Genomic DNA, 26673 nt, shown 5'->3' with positions numbered 1-26673 from the left:
AGGTCTGAGAATCTAATGTAAAGCATAATGACTATGGTTGATAACACTGTTATATAATTGAAATTTTCTAAAAGAGTAGAACTTTAAAGTTCTCACCAAAAAAAAAAAAAAAAAAATGAGGTCATGGATATGTTAATTAACAGGAGGGAATCCTTTCACAATATACGGGCAAAAGTAGGTTTATAGTTATAAGTACACAAAACACAGTTTATTCTTGTATTATTACTTATTAATTGTTGTACTTTCCATACAAACAACTGTAAACCTACACTGTATACATAAGTCAAGTCACCAAAATGCACACTTTAAATATCTTATAATTTTGTCCATTGTACCTCTGTAAAGCTTGGTGGGAGGGGGAACAATGAAAGAAATTCAAATAAACTAGTTTAGAAAGGTTTTTTTTTGTTTTTTAAGAAGAAGATTGAATGGAACATGGTGGAAATATTTTTGTATTTTTTTCCGTTACCCTCTTTCCAGAAAGTTAAGGTACAGGTTAAGCCATTGAAAAACCAAGTCTTATTGGTTGGGGTGGATTTAGCACTCAACTATTTTTTCCCCTAAATTAGACTTCTATCTTTTATTTTGTTAAAATTATAAACCACCTAATTTATGGGAAAACACAGAAATAATAATAATCATGCTTAAGCAAAATTTTTCAGCAAATATTTCATGCTTTTATTTATTTATTTTTAAGTTTATTTTATTGATTATATTGTTACAATAGTTCCAATTTTTCCCCTTCGCTGCCCTCCGCCCAGCTCCGCCTCTCCCGCAACAATCCCCCCTCCCCAAGTCCGTGCTCATGGGTCGTATATACAAGCTCTCCTGCTTCGCCCTTTCATATATTCTTCTTTTTAAAAAAAATAAATAAATAAATAATTATTTTAACAATAAAAAATAACAATCCCTCCCTCTCAGACTTAAGACCCTTTGTAATCTATATAGGACAATGGGCGAAGGTCTCGAGCTCCTGTATCTGCTTCAAGCTGGACATGGTTGTCATCCTACCTACCCTTCGGTCCAGAAATCCCTAATAAGAGTGGGGGTGTGGAGGGGAGGGTGGCCTTCCCACATGGGGAAGAATCGTGCAGACTCCAGGTCAGTTGGCTGTCCCCGGACAACGATGTGCTTGATTTAACAGGCTGGCATCCTTGTTGTATTCTGGGGGCAACAGATTTGGCAACAGGGTTAAAAGACATCATTCAGTCCATAACCACTAGATGACAAAAGGCAGGTATTAATTTTTCAATGTCCCACATTAGGAAAAAAATAGAGCTTCTTTGGAGGAAGGTGTGCCAGACACATCTCACCTGTCCAAAACCCTTTTGTCCATTATACTTAGTTTGGGTCGAGGGAAATATTTTAGGTTTCCCCCCTCTCCAACCTCAGGGCTCTTTCTGTCCAAGACATTAGGATAGAAAAGAGAAACCAGTTTTAAAGTGAAGCCCACAGACCACCCCATTCTTCACCAACCCAGCCACTTAGTTCGGCCAAACCATTGAGTCTGAGGAGGCAACGATGAAGACAGGATTAAGTGAGGCCTATACATACAGACAATCACTCAGGTAATGAGATCATAGGCTTATGCCCTTTGAAAACAGAAAACACATGTTAATTTATGTAACATAACCCCCACAAACAAGTCTCTAAATCTGTAAGACTGTCTTATTGGAAAGACATCCAGTTGCAAGGCGTTTGACATTCTTCTTGCCTGTAAATTAAACATCTTTGATGATACCACAGACATAGTTTAACTTTCAAATGAAAACATATTTTAAGTGAAAAGAAACTTTAAAGACGGTTAGCTGCACTACTTTATAGTCTACCACTGAGCATTGTGATTTTCCTTGAATCACGGTTTTTCTCCCTAAGATTACCCTCCTTGTCATTAACGGGACTGCATTAAGTCCATTTTTAATTTATCCTGTTCATTTGCATAACCACAACAAGAGCAGCAAATGATCACTTATGATCTTTAGTTCTGCTTTGCTGGAACTTATGCAAGGAACGTTTAGGGTGACCTTCAGTCTGCCCTTCAGGGCACAGAAGCTGAGCATTCAGCCTTGCCTGTAAACACCTGTCTTTTCCAAGTCCTTCTGGTTTTCCATTGTGCCTTAAGGTCCCTTCTAGCCATCTTTCAGGAAAACAACCTTCATTCCTTCCCTGGAAAGATTGCTGTGGACCACACAACCAACCAAGGTACCAGGCCTTTTATCTCGTGGGCTTTTATTACCTTTGAAAGTCAATCCCAGTTCCTCAGGGCTTTTTGGTAACAACCAGAGCCCAAGCATGTCTCCTTTAGACATGACATTCCAGTCAAAGTCTTGGTCAAGAAAACCTCTATAAACAACTGGTCTTTATTAGTTTCATGCAAAGAACCTTATGTCATTACATACTTCTTTAGAAAGCCAAACTCTGGAGGGATCAGATAGGGAGAAAAATATACAGTGTAAAGGAAAAATTCTTGTCCTTCTAATATTCACTGAACTGGCATTTCCATTCTTTATATTTTCATTTTTTCCCCCACTTAAATTTTTGGTTTGTTTTTCTATTCCAGTTGTCCCACTTTTTTCCTCCTCTTGCTTCCCCGCACCCTGTCCCCCCCTTCTCCCACAGTCAGTCCCCACCCAGTTGTCCATGTCCGTGGATCATTTATACATGTTCTTTGACTAGACCCTTCCCCTTCTTACCCCCTTCTCTCCCTCCCACCTCGCCCCTTGTTACTGTTAATTTATTCCTTGTTTACATACCTCTGGTTCAATTTTGCTCATTTGTTTATGTTGTTCATAGTTTTCTGTAATAGGTGATAGCATAAGGTATTTTTCTTTCACTGCCTGGCTTATTTCGCTAAGCATAATTCTCTCTAGTTCCATCCATGTTGTTGCAAATGGTAGAAGTTCCTTCTTTCTTTCTGCTACGTAGTACTCCATTGTGTAAATGTACCACAGTTTTTTGATCCACTCATCTACAGATGGACACTTAGGTTGTTTCCAGCACTTGGCTATTGTAAATAGTGCTGCTATAAACATAGGGGTGCATAGGTTCTTTTGAATTGGTGTTTCAGGATTTTTCGGATATAATCCTAGCAATGGAATTGCTGGTTCAAAAGGCAGTTCAATTTTTAGTTTTTTGAGGAAATTCCAAACTGTTTTCCATAGTGGCTGCACCAGTCTGCATTCCCACCAGCAATGCACCAGGGTTCCCATTTCTCCACTTCCTCGCCAGCACTAGTTGTTTGTTGATTTGTTGATGATGGCCATTCTGACAGGTGTGAAGTGGTATCTCATTGTGGTTTTTGTGTGCATCTCTGATGGCTAGTGATGTTGTGCATTCTTTCATATGTCTATGGACCCTCTGTATGTCTTCTTTGGAGAAGTGTTTGTTCAGGTCCTTTGCCCATTTTTAAATTGGGTTGTCTATCTTCTTGGTGTTGAGTCATATAAGTTCTTTATATATTTTGGAGATCAGTCTCTTTTCTGAGGTATCATTGGCAAATATATTTTCCCATGTGGTTGGTTTCCTTTTCATCTTGCTGATGTTTTCTTTTGCTGAGCAGAAACTCTTTAGTTTGATGTAGCCCTATTTGTTTATTCTTTCCTTTATTTCCCTTGCCTTAGGAGATATGTCAGTGAAAATATTGCTACATGAGGTATCTGAAATTTTCCTGCCTATATTTTTCTCTAGGACTTTTATGGTGCCATGGCTTATACTTAAGTCTTTGATCCATCTTGAGTTTATTCTAGTGTATGGTGTAAGTTGGTGGTCTAGTTTCTTTTTCTTTGCATGTCTCTGTCCAGTTGTCCCAGCACCATTTGTTGAAGAGGCTCTTCCCACTCCATTTGATGTTCCTTCCCCCTTTGTCAAATATTAGTTGACCATATAGACCTGGGTTTATTTCTGGGCCCTCTATTCTGTTTAATTGATCTATGTGTCTGTTCTTATGCCAGTACCAGACTGTTTTGATTACTTTGGCCTTGTAGTATAGTTTGATATCAGGTATTGTGATTCCTCCTACTGTGCTCTTCTTCCTCAAGATTTCTGTGGCTATTCGGGCTCTTTTTTCATTCCATATAAATTTTTGAAATATTTGTTCTAGGTCTGTGAAAAGTGTCATTGGTATTTTTAGAGGGATTGCATTAAATCTATAAATTGCTTTGGGTAGTATCGACATTTTAATGATGTTGATTCTTGCCATCCATGTACATGGTCTATGTTTTCATTTATTTGTATCTTCCTTAATTTATTTCTTCAGTGTTATGTAGTTTTCTGAGTATAGGTCTTTACCTCCTTGGTTAAGTTTATTCCTAGGTACTTTATTTTTCTTGTTGCTATGGTAAATGGGATTTTTCTTTTAGTTTCTATCTCTGATATTTTATTGTTGGTATACAGAAATCCCTTCAATTTCTGAATATTGACTTTGTACCCTGCTATTTTACCAAATTCACTTATTAGGTCGAGTAGTTTTTTTGTGGAGTCTATAGGGTTTTCTATGTACACTATCATGTCATCTGTAAATAATGACAGTTTTACTTCCTCTTTTCCAATTTGGATGCCTTTTATTTTTCTTGTCTGATTGCTGTCGCTAAAACTTCGAAGACTGTTGAATAGGAGTGGAGAGAGTGGACATCCTTATCTTGTCATGTTTTTCTATTGCATTTTCCTTCTTTTGGGTACAAATACTGGTTCTCCGTTTATTAATTCATTACCTTGCACAGTGAACATTCTATGCCTCAGAATTCCTGAATAAAAAGTGGGGACCACTACTTAAAGGGTAGTTTTGAGAATTAAGTGAGGAAATATATAAAAATGCTGTGATGGCTGCTCTCTCTATGAGCTTTAAAGATAGTGGAATATTTGTCCACCTTTGTTTGCTGGATCCTACAGACAACAGGGTAAAACCACAAGAAGACCCTTTTTCTATCATCTCATCTCATTGTTTAAATAAGAGGGGTACCTACTGTGTACTGGCACATTCCTATTCCCCAATAAGTATTCTTATCATTAACTTCCCGAATATATGTTTTTTTATATATTAGGCTTATCTAATGTTTCACCAGAAAGTCCTTATTTGCTCTCGATTGGGATTTGGAATCTAATTAACCAATTAGGATTCTGGGGTTATTTTTGAGAACGTCGTTGAAACAGAAACATGAATTAAATCAAAGTGCAATTTACTCAGATCAGAGGATTGAATTAATACAGTTCAAAGGGCTCTCATTTAGAGCAGAGGGAGCTTATAACGGGGCTACTGGGCTGAATCCACTGGGCTGACTAGTATACCTACTACTAGGGAGTGAAACAGCTGAAGAGACTGCTTGTGTCAATGTTTGAGAGTATGCAATGAAAGCATACTCTCACTTTAGCTGAAGAATTGTAATTAATTTGTAGGTCCTTTATTTTCTTCTGTCACAAAAATTTTAGAGTCAAAATATATGATATCAAAACCAGGCCATTTATATTTTGTAAAAATTAAAAATAAACCTTTGTAAGATACATATCTGAAATACAAATACATTCTTAGGACAGTGGTTCTAAGTGTTAATTTCTGAACCAGTAGCACCTAGAGCTGGTTAGAAATGCAAATTCTCAGTCCCTACCTCAGACCTACTGACTCAGAAAGAAACCTTCAGGTGATTCTGAAGCACACTCAAGTGTGAGAACCACTGTGTTAGGATATTAACTACATTTTAGGAGAGGTGCTGTGTGCAAAAAGGTGTTATTTTTGTTATTTACTTTTAGAGAGAGGGGAAGGGAGGGAGAAAGAGAGGGAGAGAAAGATTGATCAGTGGCCTCTCTCACATGCTGTGACTGGGGACCGAGTCACTAACCCTGGCATAGACCCTGGCCAGGAATCGAACTAGCAGCCTTTTGCTTTGCAGAATAGCACTCAGACACTCAACTAACTGATCCATGCCAGTCAGGGCTTTTTGTTTATATTTTTGATCAGGAAGGGGTGGGCATAATTTGAGTTAAGTATTTTATTTAATCCAATGTTATTCAAAATTATATAAATAAGACCTCTTTTTAATATACTTAATTGGTATTAAAATACAGTTTTGCTCACTAGTCTTTCTCTTCTTCCTTGTTTGCATCTCCACATGGTAGACGAATTGGATTTTATGTCAATACTTTCAAAAATGTCTCTAGCCTTGAGGCCAAGTTTCATAAGGAAATTGCAGTGGTGAGTAATGATTATTTTTACTTATGGAATATAAAGTAAATGAACATTTATTCTGGAAGCAAATGAAGTGGCATAGCAGTATGCAAAGAATGTGCTTACTTGCATGTTTTTAACAGTGTATTATTACTCTCAGTAGTATTTCTAAAGTTTTTGTTGTTGTTGTTGTGATCATGTAGTTCTCTATGTCTTGCAAAGATTTTAGTTTGTGGGTATAAAAAAATGCTGTAATGAGTCACTGAGTACTTTTATTTTTTTTCTGAAATTATTTTTTTCATTGTCAAAGTTCCAGAGTTTTTTGTTTTTGTTTTCTTTTGTCAGTTTTTAATGTTGGAGTTTTAAGCAATACTTTAAGCTATGGAAAATTTTGTCTCCAAATATTCAGATGATCAGCAGCTCTGCTGTCAACTGGTGTTTTCTTACTTTAGCAGGTGGTTGTATGACTATCTCTAGCAGAGTCAATGTAAACAATTATATTTTGTTTTTTGCTCTGTACTCTGACTAATAAATATATTTTAATATTTTTAAGTTTATTTGTGTTTGTGGCCTTTCAGTTTTGACATGGATTCTAATTTTTCAATAAACAATCCCTTTTGGGGAGCCATAGCCTGAGTAGGCATCAGAATGAATTGCAGCTAATAGACAAGTGACCTCTGTCCCCTTAGCTTTGCCACAAACTGTATGAAGTAATGACGAAACTGGGTGACCAGCATGCTGACAAGGCCTTCACCATTCAAGGTGCTCCCAGGTAGGCCAAGTTCATGTCCATTCATCTGCATTCAGTCTGTACTAGCCTACTATTTTATTTATCCTACAAAAGTCAAAAATAAAGGAGCCTTTCCATGTAGAGGCAGACACCTGCCTTAGTCCTATGCTTTTACATTTACCTTCAGCTTTCAGGTTTACCTACCTGCCATGGCCTTTCTCATTGTCATGATAGAATTGACTATCTGCCTCTCTGCTTTCCACGGGAACTGAGAGCCGTGGTGTAAGTTTTTAACATATAATTTCTAATTCTGCACTTGTTACTTTTTTTGGAGAAGAAAGGAATTACCCAAATTCACAATCATTAACCCTGATATTTATTGTTGTGAAGACATACTTAAAGAACCCATTTTGGGGAAAGGAAAGAAGTAGGTGAGACCTCACCACCAACTTATCTCCTAACTCCACCTTGCAAGCACATGGTTATTCTGAGTGTGCCAGTCAAAACACCAAAGGCCCAGTGATCCAGAGGTAAAATGTTTGCATTGCCAGGGTTGTTTCGCTTCACACCAGCTTTCTCCTGTGATTTTGGAATCCTTCTTATTCCATCTTTCTCAGACATTATGCACTCAAAGAATGCAGGCAAGTGAATCTTGGGCTGGAAGTCCAAAGACCCAGCTTTCAATTTTATGACTCGACATGTAGTTAACATGCATTGACTTTCTTAACTCCAAGAGCCTTTCAGGTTAAAGATGTCATTTTTTTTATTAACAAATAGGAAAAAAAAAAGATGCTATTGGACTAAACAGCTTTAAAATAATAGACAGCGTTGGGGGAGTGGGGGAATTAAGGAAAAAAGAGAAAGGACTTATGGACATGGACAGCAGTGGTGATTGCAACGGGGGTGGGGGTGGGTAGAGGTGGAAGAGGGTGTAAAGGGGATAAATAGTAATGGAAAAAGTACAATAAAAAGAAACAATAATAAAGTAATAGGCAGTTGAGCCATTGTATATTTGCAATTTTAACATTAATATATATACTCACACACATTTATAAAAATACGCCTACACCTACACATGCGCCACCATCTCTATATGTCAATGTTTGGTTCTCTCTGGAGATAACTAATATTATCATTTGTTGCTTTTTGCATTAGCTGTATTCATAGTCTCTGTTATGGCTGCTGTACTAAGTGGGCATAAAGTATGTTTCTCCTTCTAAGGGAAATAATATTGCTTAAAAGAATATACATTAAAGGGGCAGAGCTACTGTTTCTAATACACTTAGGAACAAAGTAAGAATTATAATATCAAAATGACACTTAGGTGTTTTAGAAATAAAATACATCAAAAAATTAAGGGTTGCTCCATTATGGAGAGATGAAAGGGACAGATACATCTAAAAATTTCAAAGTCGCTAAATCAGATAAAATGGACGAATGGGGCCACAGTCATTTAACAAACATTCCTTTCATTTTTTTCAACATTCCTCTGCAGAACAAGGTGGTGAGTGAGCTCAGCAGGATCTATTTCTATTAAGCAGAGATTGAGCTGTGCTTCCCAACAGAGGCCATGATTTTTGCACAGATCCCCAATCAAGTGGTGTGTCTGTGTTCTCTCTGTAGGACCCATTTCCTTGTAGACCATGCTGCTGTGTACATATTTATTTTGGGATGCAGGTCCTGTTCCCTCAATCTGTAGAATTTTGAAATTCTTTGATAGCAGGATGTGTTCTAAGTGCTCTCTTAGTCATTAAGTTTGGGATGTTCATAAGCACCTGGCCCAGTGCCTGGTATGTGGTGGACTGTTAGTAAATATTTATGATTCTGGTTTATCACATAATTTGTTTGCATATTCCAAGGTGCCTCAGTTGAGTCATTGTTCTTCAGGGTGTGGAAGCAGAAACAGTTAATTGATTTCCAAATGTTATCAGAAAGCACTTCTACAAAATCTTAATTAACACTATCCGAAGGGTGCCTTTTAACATAAATTTATCATTTTCAAGGTAGGTTTTTCTATAAATTATGACATAGCAACATTCCTTTGTAAATCAAAAGTGCAACTGGTTCAGTTAATTCAACTTATGTTTGAAAGATTCTTGCAAAGACTGTTTGGCAGAGTGGAAGGAACAATGGTTGAATTAATAAGGCCTGAAATTAGATCCAGTAAATCGCCAAGTGACTTTAGGGATTTTTAACCCCACTGCATGGATATTGTGGTGTTTAGAGATAATCTATGAACAGGGTCTGGCACACTGTGTTAATAACCAGAATTAACTTGGAAGGGGGTGTAAGTAACAAATAATACTTGTTAGGGCTCAGGGTTTCTCTGGGATGGAGTAGCCCTGATAAAGAAATACGCCTTAGAAGCCCCTTGCTTACATCTCATGTGCTCATCTAGTGATTCGGGTCCTCTCCGCGTCGCAAAGACACCATCACCGCCCGAGGAGCCTTCACCCATCCCAAGCCCGACAGCTAGTCCCAATCATACACTGGCACCTGCGTCTCCTGCACCAGCACGGCCTCGGTCACCTTCTCAGGTAGGAGGAGATCAAATGTATTGGGGTGACTGGAAGAGGTCATGGTGGGATAACCCCATTTGGTATAGTCCTGCGGTGCAGGGGCATTGAGAGGAGTTTATGTCTGCTTGGGAAGACTTTGAGGTTTGAAGCTTTAGGTATTGTGGTCATCATTAAGGAATCAACTCATTTTTCTTATTTGGACTTTTTATTTTCTTGCACACCCTATATTTGAGCGTGTTTATCTCAGCTTCCTCAGGCTTGCCTGTTTTCTTCTTCCATCTTTTGCTCACAGAATCCTTCAAGGCTTCTGTTAATCCTACCTTCTCTATGAAACCTCCCTCCTATAGCACTTTAGGTAATGTTCATGGCAAGCACAGCCACTAAAACTGTTATGTGTATATACCATTTCACACTTTTTGTATCACCCACCATATATTGTACATAAATAAACATTCAACAAAAGTGTAGGAAAAAATGATTGAAAGAAACAGTAAGGGCCAGGAAAAGGTAAATACAGAGAAAAATTGCTACCCATTTCTTCCCTACTTTGGGTGAACATGAAATTTCTGTTAAGAAAGCTAGAAGTGTGCAGTTCAGTTCAAGCTTTCATGTGTTTGGATGAAACTAAGTAAGGGATTCATAGGAAGATACACGTAGCAGATGTGTGCTGCCTGTTGGTAGTCTCACTGATTCCAGTGAATAACTTGCTTGATTTTCATTTAAAAATTTTAATTTATTGCTGAAATGAGAAATCATTTTCAATTTGCTTCAGAGAAGGGAATGCCTTCATTTAACATTAGAGGCACAGGAATCTGGCCCTGCGGCCCTGAGTGTAGCTCTTGCATTGAGATTAATGGAGTCTGAGCCTGAATTTTTCTTATTGGACCAGTGCCTGTCAATTCTGTGAGAGCCACCCAAACAGATGGCATTCTTTACCTTAATCAGGTGGGCTTGTTTCTATATGAATATCTAAATTTCAATCAGTGATCTATCTGTCCTTCCAGCTCTGTTCACATAAGATTTTTGGACGTCTTGCACATCATCTTTGGCTGAATTAACTACTGCTTGTGTTTAATGCTTTGCAGACAAGGAAAGGGCCTCCTATCCCACCTCTGCCTAAAGTTACCCCGACAAAGGAACTGCAGCAGGAGAACATCATCAGTTTCTTTGAGGATAATTTTGTCCCAGAAATCAGTGTGACAACACCTTCCCAGGTGAGTGCCTATTCATCAGTTTCTTTGAGGACAACTTTGTCCCAGAAATCAGTGTGACCACACTTTCCCAGGAGGGATGTCTGTAAAGTATCATGGAGGAGGGACTTTCAGGGATCAGCTCTAAATAAAGCAGATGTTAGAGCCAGCAATATGATTTCAGCTGCCATTCAGGTTAGCTTGGTATGTCTAAAGCATTTTCAAATGGGAGATGTACATATTTGAATATACTCATATTATTTTTGATTAAGATTAATAAGTAGCACATACTTATTATAGAAAATGGGAAAACAGTAAAAAGTATTAAATTAATAATTTTAATAGTTACTGAATTATATCACTCTGACTTAGTCATGAATATGCTTTGGTTTATATTCTTTTGGTCTTTTTATTTCCTAGTTATGTATTGATTTTGTCCCACAAAATTCAGACTGTATTGTTATGTACTCCCAACTTTTCTACTTAATCTCATGAGCACTTTTTCATGTCATAGTATTATCTTTTCAAAAAAAAATGTTTAAACAGAGTATGCTCTCAGATGGATGTAGCAACCTCTGATTGTGTTCACAGGTTGCTTCCAATTTTTCGATGATTTCACCAGCACTTTGGTGAACATCAATATCAATGAATTCATGTTTACACCTCTATCACTTCTTTTATGTTACTTCCTAGTAAAGAATAGGAAAATGAAGTTAAATAGGTGAATTTTTTTAAGTCTTTTGCTCTACAGCAGGGATAAATGTATCCATGCACATGATTTAGCAAATGGAAACATCAGTGTTCCCCTTGCTTTCAAACACAACTGGATGCAGGTTCTCCTCCTCTAGTTACCCTCAGTGGACTATAGCTCTGTCCCCGTGAGCAGCTGCTTGGTTGTCTTGAGAATAGCCTCAACTTCTTCCAGAGCTACTCCTAATGTCATAGAAGCCACCTCTTTAAGAGTCCAGAGCTACTCCTAATGTCATAGAAGCCACCTCTTTAAGAGTGAAAGTACCCAATCATGTCAATATCATTTCTCACAATGTTCTCAGGATCAGGAACAAAATTTACATTCTGCAAATGGTGTGAATGACATACTTTAATTACTGAACACATCAATAACAGCACTGTGTACAACACCCCAATTACAGTCACATTTTGTTGATAATAATAGAAGTAATGTACTGATATCAGGGGTTCAGAATATAAAAACTCAGAAGCAGTGCAGTGGCAAATCATAATTTGTCATCCCTTTCAAGACCATTTATCAACAGACACAATGCTTCTGTTTGGGTTTTTTTTTTCCTTGTTGTTTATATGAGATGCTGAATATGATAAGCTAGCTAGGGCTTGAAATGAGATTTAGCAGGTCCTTCGAGGAGGGGGAATAGCATGTTTATTAGTGCATAGATAAATTATGCTTGTGGCTACACAGATGCTGCCAGGAATAGCTGTCTTGAACTAAATGATCTTACTCAGCATCCACCTGCCACCAAACCTGAGGAATTTTCATTTCCAAGTTGTGCTCTCCCTTTGTGTTTACTAACAGCTTAGCTTCATTCTTGATTTTGCTATATCAGTTTTCAGTCAGATGTTTTAGGGTGATAGTGACCTTACTTTCAAGTTTCTTTTACCTGGACCCTCCAAGAACATCCTCTGAATTCTATCACAAATAGAGAATGTGATCACCTAGAAACCATGTGTGCTAGCAGAGGACGTCTCCATTTGTCAGTTAAGGCAATTGAAATAGAGATAATATGACACAGACTAGTTCTGAAATAAAGATGGGGTTCAAGAGTGCTATTTCTTTTATTTTTATTTATTTATTTTTTAAAATATGCTTTATTGATTATGCTATTACAGTGGTTCCAATTTCTTTCCCTCTGCTCCCCTCCATCCAGTGGCCCCCCTCCCTCCAGTTGTCCCCCCTTTTAGTCCATGTCCATTGGTTGTGCATATAGTTCTTCTCAACCTCTTCCTGTCTACTCCATTCCCTCCTACTATGCTTCTTAATTCCTGCATCATCTCCCTCCCTTTCCCCCTTCCCCCTCCCTGCTGACCTCCTCCCAATATGTTCCCCATACCTATAGTTCTTTATCCACTCTCGTTGCCTGCTTAGTTTGCCTTTGTTTTGATTTTCTAGCTTCTGTTGTTGGTTGTAGTGATGCAGTTTTCATTTTAATGTTCATAGTTTTGATCCTCCTTCTTCTAAACCAGTCCCTTTAACATCTCATATAATAGTGGTTTGGATCTGATGAACTCCTTTAGTTTTACTTTGTCCTGGAAGCACTTTCTCTGTCCTTCTATTCTGAATGACAGTTTCACTGGATAGAGTATTTGTGGCTGTAGGTTCTTGATTTTCATTACTTTGAATATTTCTTACCAGTCCCTTCTTGCCTGCAGGGTCTCTTTTGAGAAATCCGCTGATAGTCTAATTGGGACCCCTTTGTACATGATTCTCTTCTTCTCTCTTGCTGCTTTTAAGATTTTCTCTTTATCTTTAATTTTTGACATTTTGATTCTAATGTGTCTTGGAGTGGTTCTCCCTGGGTCCAGTTTTTCTGAAACTCTCTGTGCTTCCTGGACCTGTAAGTCTATTTCCTTCCCCAAGTTAGGGAAGTTCTGCTTCATTATTTTTTCACATAATTTTTCAATTTCTAGTTCTTCTTCGCCCTCTGGCAATCCTATTATCTGAATATTCTATCGCTTATAGCTGTCCCAGAGGTTTCTGATCCTCTCCTCACTTTCCTTACTTTTTGTTTCCTCTTTCTGCACTGGTTGTCAGTTTTTTCCTTCCCTGTGTTCTGGTTTGTTGATTTGATCTTTGGATTTTATTTCCTCACCACTTGTCTTGTTCGTTTCAGTATGAGTAGCTTTCGTTCCTTCCCTATCTTGTTCCAAATCTTTTGTTAATTCTGTAAGCCACCTAATGACTATAGCTCTGAACTGAGCCTCTGAAAGGTTTTTTATTTGTTCCTCTGTCAGGTCTCATCTGCGACCTGGTGAGCTGCGTCACTGGGATTTCAACTGTTGTCTGCTTTATTCTAACAGATCTGTGTTTAGCTTTCTTCCCGGGCAGGCTATAGGGGACGGAGCCCCATGAACTCATCACTGCCTGACGACCAGCAGTGATCGGGGACCGGAGGCAATCGGCGACTGCTCTGCGGCGCTTTGTGTGGGGGCAGGGGTCCAATATGGATTCCTTTTTTTTTTTGAAGTTTAATGAACTCTGAACTTTTTATTGGCCTCCTGCCCCACAAAAAGATCCCCTACTTCTGCTGCCTTTAACGCCTCAAAACTTTGGTGTCGTTGACCTCAGACACCACTTTGCCGTCCACAATCATGCAGGTGGTGGTCTTTTGGATGGTTTGTAAGGAGTGGCTGTTGTCCAGGGCGTCAACAAGATCGAAGTCCTCCCCTTCTTCCAGTAGTCGGCGGTAGGTGGCAATCTCAGCCTCCAGCTTGACCTTGGTGTTCAGCAGGGCCTCATACTCCTGGGCCTGGCACTGCCCCTCTGCCCGGGTCTGGACCAGCTCTGACTCCAGGTGCAGCAGGATCCCATTGAGCTGCTCCATCTGCATGGCATAGTGCGTCTCCACCTCCCTCAGGCTGTGCTCCAAACTGGCCTTCAGATTTCTCATTGAGTCCAGGTCAGTCTCCAAGGACTGGACCATATGTCTCAACTCCTTGAGTGTCATCTCAGCAGCTCCTATCTCAGCGGTCTGCGAGGTGACTACTGTGATGCTCTCCTCAATCTGATGGGACCAGTACTTGTCTAGCTCCTCCCAGTTCTTTGGAGCCAGCTCGTCATACTGGGCCCGGATGTCCACCATGATTTTGCTGAGGTCCTGAGATTTGGGGGCATCCAACTCCACAGTCAGCCCAGAGTTGGCAATCTGGTTTTGTAGACCATTTACTTTCTCCTAATGGTTCTTCTTCATGAAGAGCAGTCTCGATCTCCGTCTCCAGCTGCAGCCAAGTGATGATGGTGTCATCAATGACCTTTCAGAGCCCATTGATGTCATTCTCCACAGACTGGCGCATGGCAAGCTCCGTCTCATACTTGACTCTGAAGTCATCAGCAGCAAGACGGGCATTGTCAATCTGCAGAACGATGCGGACATTGTCCACAGAATTTGCAAAGATCTGAGCCCTCAGGTCCTCGATGATCTTGAAATAATGTGCCCAGTCTCTGACCTGGGGTCCCTTCCTCTCTAGGTATTCCTGGGTTTTGCTCTCCAGTCTCCAATTCTCAGCCTCCAGGCTTCTCACCCTCTCCAGGTAGGAGGCCAGGAGGTCATTCAGGCATTGCATAGTCTCCTTCTCGCTCTGGATGCCCCTTATGCCAGCCAGACCCCCGGCCATCCCTGCAGCAAGGCCCCCGGATCCCCAGTTGCCCTGCACGCTGGTGGAGTGGGACACCGAGATCCAGGAGCCCGAGCCCCCGGCACCTGCATAGATGCTGGCCGCGCTGCTGGCCGGCCAGACCCAGTGACTGGAAGACTGCACGGAGCCCAGGCTCTGGTAGTTTGTGGAGAAGCTGGAGCATGTGCTGAAGCTCATGTTGCTCAGGGAGAAAGGCGAGAAGCCGAGACTCAGGTTGAAGCTGCAGTGAGTGCCAGGTCAACAACTCAAGTTTTTCCCAAGATGGATTCCTGCTGTTACTCTCCGCCGAGAGACCAGGAGGCTTCTTCCCCACAGCCTCACTGTGCAAGGCAATGAGGAGTCTGCCTTCCCCAGTGTTGAAATCGTGCGCTGCTGGGTCTTGACTGCAGTGGGGATTGTTCCCCTGGCATTTCTCGCAGTCCTGCCACTGTTCTCAAGGCTACCGCGGGCAACTCAGCCTGACCCTTCCGTCCCAATTCTGATCTCGCCCCTCCTACCCATCCAGGCGACCATCACTGGTTTATAACTTCATATGCTGGGCTTCCGTGTAGTTTTATTTTTTGGAATTTCTAGTTATCTTTTGTTTTGAGGTAGTTGTATTCCTTCTTAGTTGCAGAGTGAGACAGAGCGTGTCAGTCTAAGCCTCCATCTTGGCCGGAAGTCTGTGCTCTTTCTTTTAAAACGTGCTTTTATTTACAGTTTGCTGACTCTGAAAAAAAAAAAAAAGAGTCAAAGCACTTTGTAAAATTACAAATGCCAGGAGAGGCCTTTAAGTACTTCTAAGAGCATTAACTTTTGCTGGTATTGTTGAGTGACATGATGGGAAAAGTCAAGAGCTGGGGGAAAGGGAGAGGAAGCACCTCTCAAAACAGAACCTTGTCCAGCTGCTACTGCTGCAGTGAGACAGCTGGTAGAGTGCTGGCCCCAACGTGGATAGCTTTACACAGGCTGCACAGTTGTTGGAAAGGGAGGGAGAAGCACCTCTCTCTCAGTGCCTTCATAACTTCCCGGCTCTGTGTCACATCCATCAGTCCACCAGGCAATTTTGCAAGAACTACCTACTAGAGACATTATGGGTGTGTATTTTGGGGGCTCAGCTTCATGTATATAGTTTTCTTTTAATATGGGGAGGAGGCAGAGAGGAGTTTCTGCCATTTTTTTTTTCTGAATCTGAGAATCAACATGGCTGTAGCAGGTTGACCACACTGTATGACTTTGAGCATTTTCATCGACTCTATGGCTATTAGTCTTGTGTCCTGATGTCAAGAGAGGGAGTGAAGCAAGAATTGTATTTCAGTCTGCTTTTTAGCTTCTAGAGTGATATAATCTAGCTTTATTTTAAAATTTACAGATGCCACCTTTTGGTGAAGCATCTTAACAATTCCCTTAGTTGCTTGTACCTCTGTAGATATAGATATAACCATTTTGTATTACTTCAGCCCTTTTGGGTCCCATCTAGCAGTTTCTGATTCAGTAGATTTGGGTTGGGGTCCAAGAATCTGCTTTTCTAATAAGTTCTGAGATGATGCTGATGTTGCTGGTCTTGATGCCACATGTGAGAATGACTGACTGACTAACAACATCAGGATTCCTCATAATACAAATATGTGGACCTGAACAAAGTACCACAGTGAATTAACAGATTTCTCCCAGAGAAATATTCAGCTGAGTCTCGTGTATGTCATGATTAACCACTTATACTTGCTCCATTTAAATATAATGTGACTTTAAATGTTATATATTTAGGACTGTTGGACTTACATGTATATATATGATTATGATATTAGATATGTTTGTCAGGTTATATGTCAAGCTACATATTACAAGTGAACAGATTTCTCATGGATGACAATATCTTTAGACATACACAGAGAAATGATAAAAAATAAATAAATAGAATTTTGAGGAGAAAATGAGATGCCAGCTGCCAAGAAGCAGTTTATTGATACCTAGAAAGCTGAAATGTACTGAAAAGGTTTTCTTACAGGTACATATATTATAATATTATAAAGTGATCCATTTGCACTTATTTAATATTTTTTAAATGTTTGAGTAATTTTACATTTAACAGATATGTTCTGCCCATTTTCTATTTTTTACCCTATGCTTTATGGAGAAGGAAAGCATGTGTATTAATCCCATCTAGAAACTCAAAAAATAATAATTAGAATCCCTCATCTCTGGTTGATTTGCCTGTCTAATCACAGTGCCAATTCTCTTGAGTGTGTTCTGGGATTGGAAACAGAAATGTATCAGGCCTGAAAGCCCTCATATGGCCCCAAACCTTAAATATATCACAGAATCTTCTCTGGAAAATATCCTCACTTGTTTACAGGGAAATGCTTGAGCATCAAGGCTTACAGGCTGATCTTTCTTTTCTGGTTCTGTGTTTACAAACATCGGGACTGCCAAAAGCCAAACTCATCTCTCTCTGTTTTTCCATCTCAAGAACTTAAATGGAAAGAAATTCTCTGTGTGTCTGTGTGTGTTCCTGCATTATTCCTTTAAAACAACATTTTCCATCTAGTTTCATAAGCTGCATGGTTTATGTGGCTGGGAGGGGTGGCAGCCCCTTGTGCATTTTTCATGGCCCACGTCAGCATGTTTGGCACTCGGAGAAGTTCTGCAACAAAAGTCTTGTTTGTTTAATCAGAGTTTCTCAAACAGTCTCCATTTTATCCCAGTGTACCCTGTTCCTGAGAAATGGGTGTTTTGGTGAAACATTTTAAAAGGAAATATTTAAATGATATTATGACCATGGAAACCAAACTTATGGCATATATGGCTAGATTTTAGCAGGAGAGCAAAACCAAAGAAAGCGGTCATGCATATATACACATAGACGTGTATATATGTAAGGCTGTTTCTTTTTTCTTCAAAAATAGTTTGGACTGCTTTCTATTCTGACTTGATGACTTAACTTTAATTCTGATGTTCACCCTCCCCTCCCACCAAGGCTTCCCGTAGTGATTGTGTCTCTGAGCAAATATTTTTGGAAGGGCACTCTGTCCATATAAACAATTTGGGACACTTAAAATGAGCATATCAGCAACATTATAGTCGATAGTGTCATGGGACTCCATAAATGAAATGCCATGCTGTCCTGTATAAGTAATCTGCGTACCCCAATCTTGAAAATAACCTGACTACCACATTCCAGGATAACCAGGAGGATATGAACCCCAGAGTTCCAGGAAGCATATGATGGACCCACATCTTATGAGGACTTAGAAAATCTCAGGAAAAGTATTCAAATATGTGGGGCCCTCCTGAGGTACAAGGCAAAGGGCAAGGTCCATGCTTGCCCATCTTTCTGTAAAACATCAAAGAAGAAAAAATGAGCCATATTAGAATTTTTTAAAATAAGAGACACCCCTAACTATTCTGTCTAAATCTTCCCAGTGGTGATGTTGCTTATTTTGTGCCTTTGATATAACTTTCCTATTTATAAATCAAAAGATTACATTTTGAACATCCTAGCTTATTTCTCTAAGTCCTTCTTATCACTCCATTTGGGAGTGCCTGCTGTGCTGGAAGGCCAGACATCAGCAGAGACTTTAAATCCTGTGACCATCAGGATCAATTTAGCACCATTAGCTGTATTACTCTTCTGCGTATCTATGATTCCCAGTTTAATGCTACATCTTGCATTTCTAGCTCAGGAAGTCATTTTATTTTTTCCTCACTAATCAAACTGAAATAGATTTTTCAACTTGCAAAACAAGTTCATACAGTGACCCTTTTTATTTGTTCAATCTCAACGAGGCCAGCCTGCAATTATACTCACACACAACACTCACTTTCTGGATACCTGTAACCTAGTTTTAAACAACATCTTGGCATATACCTGAACCAGCTACCATTTCTTTAAGTTGATATTTTTTTCAAAGTAAATGTGTTACTTTGAGAAAGAAAGAAAGAATTAGTAGCGAGAAAGAATTAGTAAGATGAAAATCAGAAGGATGAAAAATACACAGTGCATTTCAAGCCAAAATTCAGTCTCCTTATTGTGCTAATAGATTACCCACAACATTATTTAATTCCTGCAACAAAGTTAGGCCTGAAAAACAGTTAATTTATCATCTGGATCTCTGAAAATATTCTTAAATCACTGTGTTATGTGCTCTCACAAGCTGCCAAGGTTCTCAGACTCCAGAAACTCTAATAATCATAGAGTTTTTGCATCTTATAATCCATCTCATGACATTAATTCATTTTGAGTTTTTATATTTTCAAATGTGGTTTGAGGTGTGGGTTAGATGTCTAGTTAGCTTGCCACCGGAAGGGAAACAGGAGAAGAGGAAAAGAGGAAAGCAGAAGAATGAGTCAGGGAAGGTCAAGGAACTCAAGATGGGGAAGCAGCAAATAAGTGATAGTGAGCAAAGAGTGAGCCACACAATGGAATGGGAACAGCTATTGAACAGCCACACACCTGAGTATGTTATATGCAAGGTCTCATTCAACTTTATTATGACATCATTCCTACAATTTTCAGGTCATTATTCTTATTTCAGAGATGAGTAAATCTGTCATCTTTTTGTGACAATGTGTTGTTCCAGGGCAGATGTGGAAAGTAGAATGCTGGGACTATGTGTGCCAGCATTTAACCACCTGAGACATAGCAGATACTAGACTTCTAATAAATGAACAAATGTATTTTTGTCCTTAATATTCAGAACATATGTTCTTAAGCATGTTCTCTAGAACTTCTTCAGATTGTTACACATCACTGATATACTTGGTAAATACCAGGATATAGTAGGAAGAAGGTCTTCAATCAACTATTTTGGTCATCTGTTCATCCCTTGTCATAACAGAACCTCAATGTAAGGGTAAGCCCCATCCATCTTCCCTGCTGTCTCTATTCTCATTACTGTCAACCTTTCCTCTTCTAGTCATAGTGTATAAAAGGGTAATGAGCAAAACCCATGACATGCTACACTAAGAATGACTTTACAGTCTACCAACTTGCCCTAACAACAACCAAACAAACAAACAAACAACTGTTCTCTAGAAAATTTAATTTATTGTCAGCTCATTAGGTTATTGCATGATTGCTTAAATGTAGGTAGGCATATAAAGCAAATATGCTCCACCATCTTTTTGCTTGCATTATTCCTGGTGATAAATCTGTTGTTATTCTGTCTTTTTTTCTCTGGTCACGTTTAACAATTTCAGTTTCACAGTGATTTTGAGAAATTTAGTTATGAAGGGTCCAGGTGTGCTCCAAGTGTTCCCTATCCACTTTGGCCAGTAGCTAGCTAAAGCTTGTATTTTTCATGGTAAATGGCAGAAATATTAAAAAAGCAAGTCAGCCATGTAAGCATATTTCAAGCCTTGACTTGCATTGTGTTTGCTAACATCTGTTGGCTAAAGCATGACACATGGCAACCCCAAGTCAAGGGATAAGGAAGTAAACCCCACCTATCAGGAGGCTATGACATGTTGTAAACCTGTACTGGAAGAAATCCATACCTTAATTGTAAACTTATATATTCCTAGCAGAAGACCCCTCATGAAATGTAGCACAGAGATTATTATAGCTGGTAATATTTCCCAGTGGATATTTCCCCACTGTGGTTTCCATACCATGTGTCCTTTTCAGGAGCACATCCCAGGTCACTGCTAGATTTCTGATGGGTAACAGCACTTAAGATCAAGTTCCCCCAAAGCTTAAGAATGTTGGCACCACATCAGATCTATTCTAATTGTGACACATGTGTAAGAAATAAGAAAAAGTTGTTTTCTTTTGTTAAGGGAAATTACATGCTACTGTGTTTCAACATGTAATCACAGAGTTGTGAGTGCTTCTCTGCTCTTTTATAAAGGAATAGTACATAAACATTCAACTTCTTTTTGCTCTCTTTAGTTCTGTCAAATTTCTTTTTGATATGAGTGCTTAAAGGTATAAGAGAACAGACTTTGATCCAAGATGGCAGGGGAGTATATGAAAGCTACACCAGCCTCATCCAAGAACCAAACTGAAATTACAACTAAATTATAGAAAAAAATCATCCTGAATAAGCAACTGAAAACTAGCTGGAGAGAAGCCTTATAACCAAGAATTTACAGAAAAAATCACATCAACACATCAAGATTGATTTGAAGTGCAGAGATGTGAGATGGCTGGCTAGGCTTGAATAGGCAGCAGCTGAAGTACCGGAGGGATACTTCAGTGACTGGGGGGATTTCCTCTGAGAAGTTGGGGTCTAAACACCAAGCTGGCCTCCCCAGCATAAAGAACCAGAACTTGACCCATATAACATCCTGCTGTGAAAAGCATTGAGGTCTATCTTCCTGGGACAGATGCCTAGCAATGTACTACACTCTTAAAGGTCAATGCACAAAATTTTGTTTGCACCAATTACCCTTGGCTCCTACAGAGGCAAGGTAGAGAGGACTAGAGCTATGTAAGGAGAGTCTGGGTTTTGTCATTCTGTTGAGAGAGCTATAGGGTCAGCCGTCAGAATACCTGTGCTTAGTCATTCCCCATACTGCAGAAGCCATCTTTTCTTGGGCAGAGCACTCCCCTCCTTGTGGCATCATCCTAAGGGAAAGCAATAGTACCACCCACAGCAATGCCTCTTTCCCCACCCAGTGGAGCTTAAACCCTGCTGAAGAAGACATACAGGGGCTCTTTCAGTGATTAAGCCTAATAGCTTATGGATGGAAGCAGATCTCTCAGTGCTTTGAGACTTTAGCTCACCACACCCCAGGCTTGATGCTGGTCAAAGTGAGCCTTGGTGCACAGAGTGCTCTTCAGCATACATCAGGCACAGCAGAGGGAGCCACAAGCTGTGAATTGCTGATAGCTCCAAATAGTTGGCCAAAGGCCAGTCACAGGCAGCATCTATGGTCTGTACCAAAGTCTTTGCCAATTTACCTAATATACAAAAACAAAAACACAGAGGCAACAAAAATGGAAGACAAAAACATAGGCCCCAAATGAAAGGACATGAAAATTCTCTAAGAAAAGAGCTAAATGAAATGGAAGCAAACAATTTATCACAGAGTTCAAAGTAATGGATGTAATGATGCACAACAGCAGGAAAAAAACATAGAAACCATAAAAAAGGGCTAGTCAGAAATAAAAAATGCAATTATCTGAAACAAATAATACACTGGAAGCAGTAAACAATAGGTTAGATGAATCAAAGGATTGAATCAGTGATTCGGAAGATGTAATAGAAAAAAAATACCCAATCAAAGCAGCAAAGAGAAAAAATAATTTTTTAAAATTGAGTATAGTTTAAGGGACCTGTGGGACAAAATGAAGCATAACAACATCCATGTCATAGGGATACTAGAAGAAGAAGGGAGAGAGTAAGGGATCAAGAACCTATTTGAAGAAATAATGATTGAAAACTTCCCAGACCTGATGAAGGAAAAAGACATACAAGTCCAGGAAGTGCAGAGAGTCCCAAACAAATGGATCCAAAGAGGCCTACACTGAGATACCATAATTAAACTGGCAAAGCTTAAAGACAAGGAGAGAATTTTAAAAGCTACAAAGGAAAGGTGTTAGTTACCTACAGGGAGCTCCCATAAGAATGCAATATGATTCTCAACAGGAACATTTCTGCCCACAAGGGATTGGCATGAAATATTCAAAGTGATGAAAAGGAAAGAACTACAACCAGGGCTACTTTACTCAGCAAGACTATCATTTAAAATTGAAAGAGAAATAAAGAGCTTCCTACAAGAAAAAGTTAAAGGAGTTTGTTACCACCAAACAAGTTTTATAACAAATGTTAAAGGGCTTTTTTAAGAAAAAGAAGGAGGAGGAGGAGAAGGAGAAGGAGAAGAAGAAAGAGCAATAAATATATGATAGATATATCAGTAATCGTTTTAAAAGTAAATGGCTTAAATGCTCCAATCAAAAGACACAGAGTAGCTGAATAGGTAAGAAAATAAGTCTCATATATATGCTTTCTTCAAGAGACCCACTTCAGAATGAAAGAGAGACAGACTAAAAGTAAAGGGATGGAAAAATATATTTCATGTGAATGGAAAGAAAAAAAAGCTGGAGTAGCAATACTTATATTTGAAAAAATAGACTTTAAAATGAAGGTTATAGTAGGAGACACAGAAGGACACTGCATAATGATAAAGGGAACAATCCAACAAGAGGATATAACCCTAGTAAACATATTCTCACCCAACATAGAAGCACCTAAATACATAAAGCAAATCTTGACAGACATAAAGGGAGAAATCGACAGAAATACAGTCATAGTTGGGTATTTTAACACCCCATTGACTTCAAAGGATAGATCTTTCAGACAGAAAATCAACAAGGAGATGACAGCCTTAAATGGTACACTAGATGAAATGGATTTAATTAATATCTTCAGAGAATTTTGCTCCAAAGCAGTAGAGTGTATATGCTTTTTAGTGCACATGTGTGTTTTCTAGGATAGACCACATGTTAGGACACAAAAAAAGTCTTAATAAATTTAAGAAGATTGAAATCATGTCATGTATCTTCTCTGAACATAATGCTATGAAACTAGAAATCAATCACAAAATAATTGAATAATACACAAACACAATGAAACTAAATAGCATATTATTAAACAATGAATGGCTTAACAATGATATCAAGGAAGAAATAAAAGATACCTTTAAACAAATGAAGATGAGATGAGAATACAACAACCCAAAATCTGTGGAACACAGGAGAACTCTCCTAAAAGGAAAATTCATAGCATTGCAGGCCTATCTCAAGAAACAAGAAAAAATTCAAATAAATCATATAACTTTTACACCTAAAGGAACTTGAAAAAAACAAACAAAAAAGGCCCAACGTAATTAAAAGATAAGCAATAATGAAGATCAGAGCAGAAATAATGAAATAGAGTCTAAAAAATGATATCAACGATCAATGAATCCAAGAGCTGGTTCTTTGAAAAGATAAGCAAGATTGACAAACCTTTAACCAGACTCATAAAGAAAAAAAGAGAGAAACCAAACTAAGTAAAATAATAAATGGAATGGGAGTAATAACAAGTGACACCAAAGATATACAAAGAATTTTAAGAAAATATTAGGAACAACTGTATGCCAACATTGGACAACATGGATGAAATGCACGGATTCCTAGAAACATACAATCTTTCAAAAACTGTATCAGGAAGAATCAGAGAATCAAAATAGACAGAATACAAACAGTGAGATTGAAGCAGCTCCAAACAAACAAAAGCGCTGGACCATACGCTTAACAGATGAATTACCAAACATTCCAAGAAAAACTAACACCTCTTGTTCATAAACTATCCCAAAAAATTCAAGAGGAAGGAAGACTCCCAAACTCATTTTACAAGGCCAGCATTATTCTATTTCTAAAACCAGATAAAGACAATACAATAAATAAAATTATAGACTAATATCTCTGATTAACATAGATTTTAAAATCCTAAACAAAACATTAGTGAACCAAATACGCCAATACAGCAAAAAGATCATACATCATGATCAAGTAGGATTTATTCCAGTTATGCAGGTTTAGTATGATATTCACAAATCAATAAAAGTGATACACCACATAAAAAATGAAAGATTAAACCAGATGATCATACCAATAGATGCAGAAAAAGCATTTGATAAAACACAGCATTTATAATAAAAATTCTCAGCAAATTTGGAGAAAAGGGAACATACCTCAACATAATGAAAATTTTACATAACAAGTCCACTGCCAACAGCATACTCAATGGGCAAAAATTACAAGTGTTCCCCCTAAGAGTGGAAAAAAGACAGGGATGTCCACTTTCACCACCCTTATTATGCAAAGTACTGGAAGTCCTAGCCACAACAGTCAGACAAGAAAAAGAAATAAAAGGCATCCAAATTGTGGAAGTTGAACTGTCTTTATTTGCAGGTGACAGGATACTGTATATAGAGAAACCTAAAGATTCCACCAACAAACTACTATAACTGATAAATGAATTCAGTAAAGTATCAGGCTACAAAATTAATATCCAGAGATCAGTTGCAGTAATGAACTACAATAAATGGAAATAAAGAAAACAATTTCATTCACAGTTGCTTCAAAAAGAGTAAAATACCTAGCAATAATTTTAACCAAGAATGTAAATGACCTATACTCAGAAAAATATAAGATGCTGAGGACAGAAATTGAAGAAGATAAAAACATGGAAACATATACTGTGTTGACGGATAGGAAGAATTAGCATCATTAAAACGTCCATATTTCCCAAAGCCATCTATAGATTCAGTGCAATTCCTATCAAGAAACAAATGATGTATTTCACAAAAATTTATATGAAACCACAAAAGGCCATGAATAGCAACAGCGATCTTGAGAAAGAACAACAAAGTTGGAAGATTTATGCTACCTAACTATACTATAAGGCCATAGTAATCAAAATAGCATGATACTGGGATAAAAATAGACATATAGATCAATGGGGCAGAATAGAGATCTCAGAAATAAACCCACACCTTTATAGTCTATTAATATTTGACAGAGGAGGCAAAGGCATGCAATGGGCTAAAGTTAGTTTATTCAGTAAATGTGCTGGGAAAATAAAACAGATACATTCAGAAAATGAAACTAGACCGCCTTCTTAAGCCACACACAAGAATGAGTTCAAAGTGGTTTAAAGACTTAAATGCTAGACTCAAAACCATAAAAATCCTAGAAAAATTATTGCATTAAAATCTTGACAAGCTCATATCAATATTTTTTTCTCATATACCTGCACAGGCAATGAAAACAAAAGAAACAATATACAAATGAGACTATATCAAACTAAAAAGTTTTTGCACAACAAAGGAAACCATCAACAAAATGAAAAAAGACAACCCATTGATTGGGAGAACATATTTACAAATACATCTGGTAAGAGTTTAATATCCAAAATGTATAAAGACCTTATAAAAATCAACACACACACACACATACACACAAAAAGATAAAAAATTCAAATAAATAAGAACCAAAGGACCTGAATAGAGACATCTCCAAAGAGGACATACAGAGGGCCCATAGACATATGAAAAGATGTTCAACGTCACTAATCATCAGAGAAATGCAAATTAAAACCACAATGAAATGTCACCTCACACCTGTCAGAGTGGCTATCATCAATAAATCAACAAACAACAAGTGCTGACAAGGATGTGGAGAGAGGGGAACTCTTTTGCACTATTGGTGTGAATGCAGATTGGTGCAGACACTGTGGAAATAGTATGAAGATACTACAAAACTTAAAAATTGAACTACATAATGACTCAGCAGTTCCACTTCTGGGAATTTATCCAAAGAATCAAAAACATATTCAAAAGAGTACATGCTTCTCTTTGTCACTGCAGTGTTATTTATAATAGCCAGATTTGGAAGCACCCCAAGTGTCCATCAGAAGGGGAGTGGATACAACAGCTATGGTACATTTACACAATGGAATACTACTCACCCATAAAAAAGAATTTTACCCTTTGCAACAGCATAGATGGACCTGGAGAGCATTATGCTAAGTGAAATAAGCCAGTCAGAGAAAGATAAGTACAATATGATTTCATTCATATGTAGAATCTGATGAAAAAACTGAATTAACAAGCAAAATGGAGATAGACTCAAAGACAGCAGGTTGATGGTTATGGGAGAGGTGAGGTGGAGGGATCAAGAATAATAAAAAGAACTCATGGACAGAGTGAAGGTGGGACAGG

At 38.5% G+C, this 26673-nt stretch overlaps 1 protein-coding gene and 1 pseudogene across 1 annotated transcript in view; one reads left to right on the top strand and one right to left on the bottom strand.

Annotated features, from left to right (window-relative positions):
- AMPH (amphiphysin) overlaps positions 1 to 26673 on the top strand; it is a 310914-nt gene that overhangs the window by 226891 nt on the left and 57350 nt on the right. The window contains exons 8-11 of the mRNA XM_090287371.1: positions 6109 to 6184; positions 6847 to 6929; positions 9286 to 9424; positions 10492 to 10620. Coding sequence (XP_090143497.1) covers positions 6109 to 6184; positions 6847 to 6929; positions 9286 to 9424; positions 10492 to 10620 — 427 coding nt within the window. The remainder of the gene's footprint in view (positions 1 to 6108; positions 6185 to 6846; positions 6930 to 9285; positions 9425 to 10491; positions 10621 to 26673) is intronic.
- LOC150001807 (keratin, type I cytoskeletal 18 pseudogene) lies at positions 13860 to 15212 on the bottom strand (annotated as a pseudogene).

The sequence above is a fragment of the Furipterus horrens genome, unplaced genomic scaffold, assembly GCF_987537825.1.
Source record: "Furipterus horrens unplaced genomic scaffold, mFurHor1.1.pri manual_scaffold_9, whole genome shotgun sequence".
NCBI lineage: Eukaryota > Metazoa > Chordata > Mammalia > Chiroptera > Furipteridae > Furipterus > Furipterus horrens.
The sequence above is the reverse complement of the archived record's forward strand: the minus strand, read 5'-3'. Positions and strand labels throughout refer to the sequence as shown.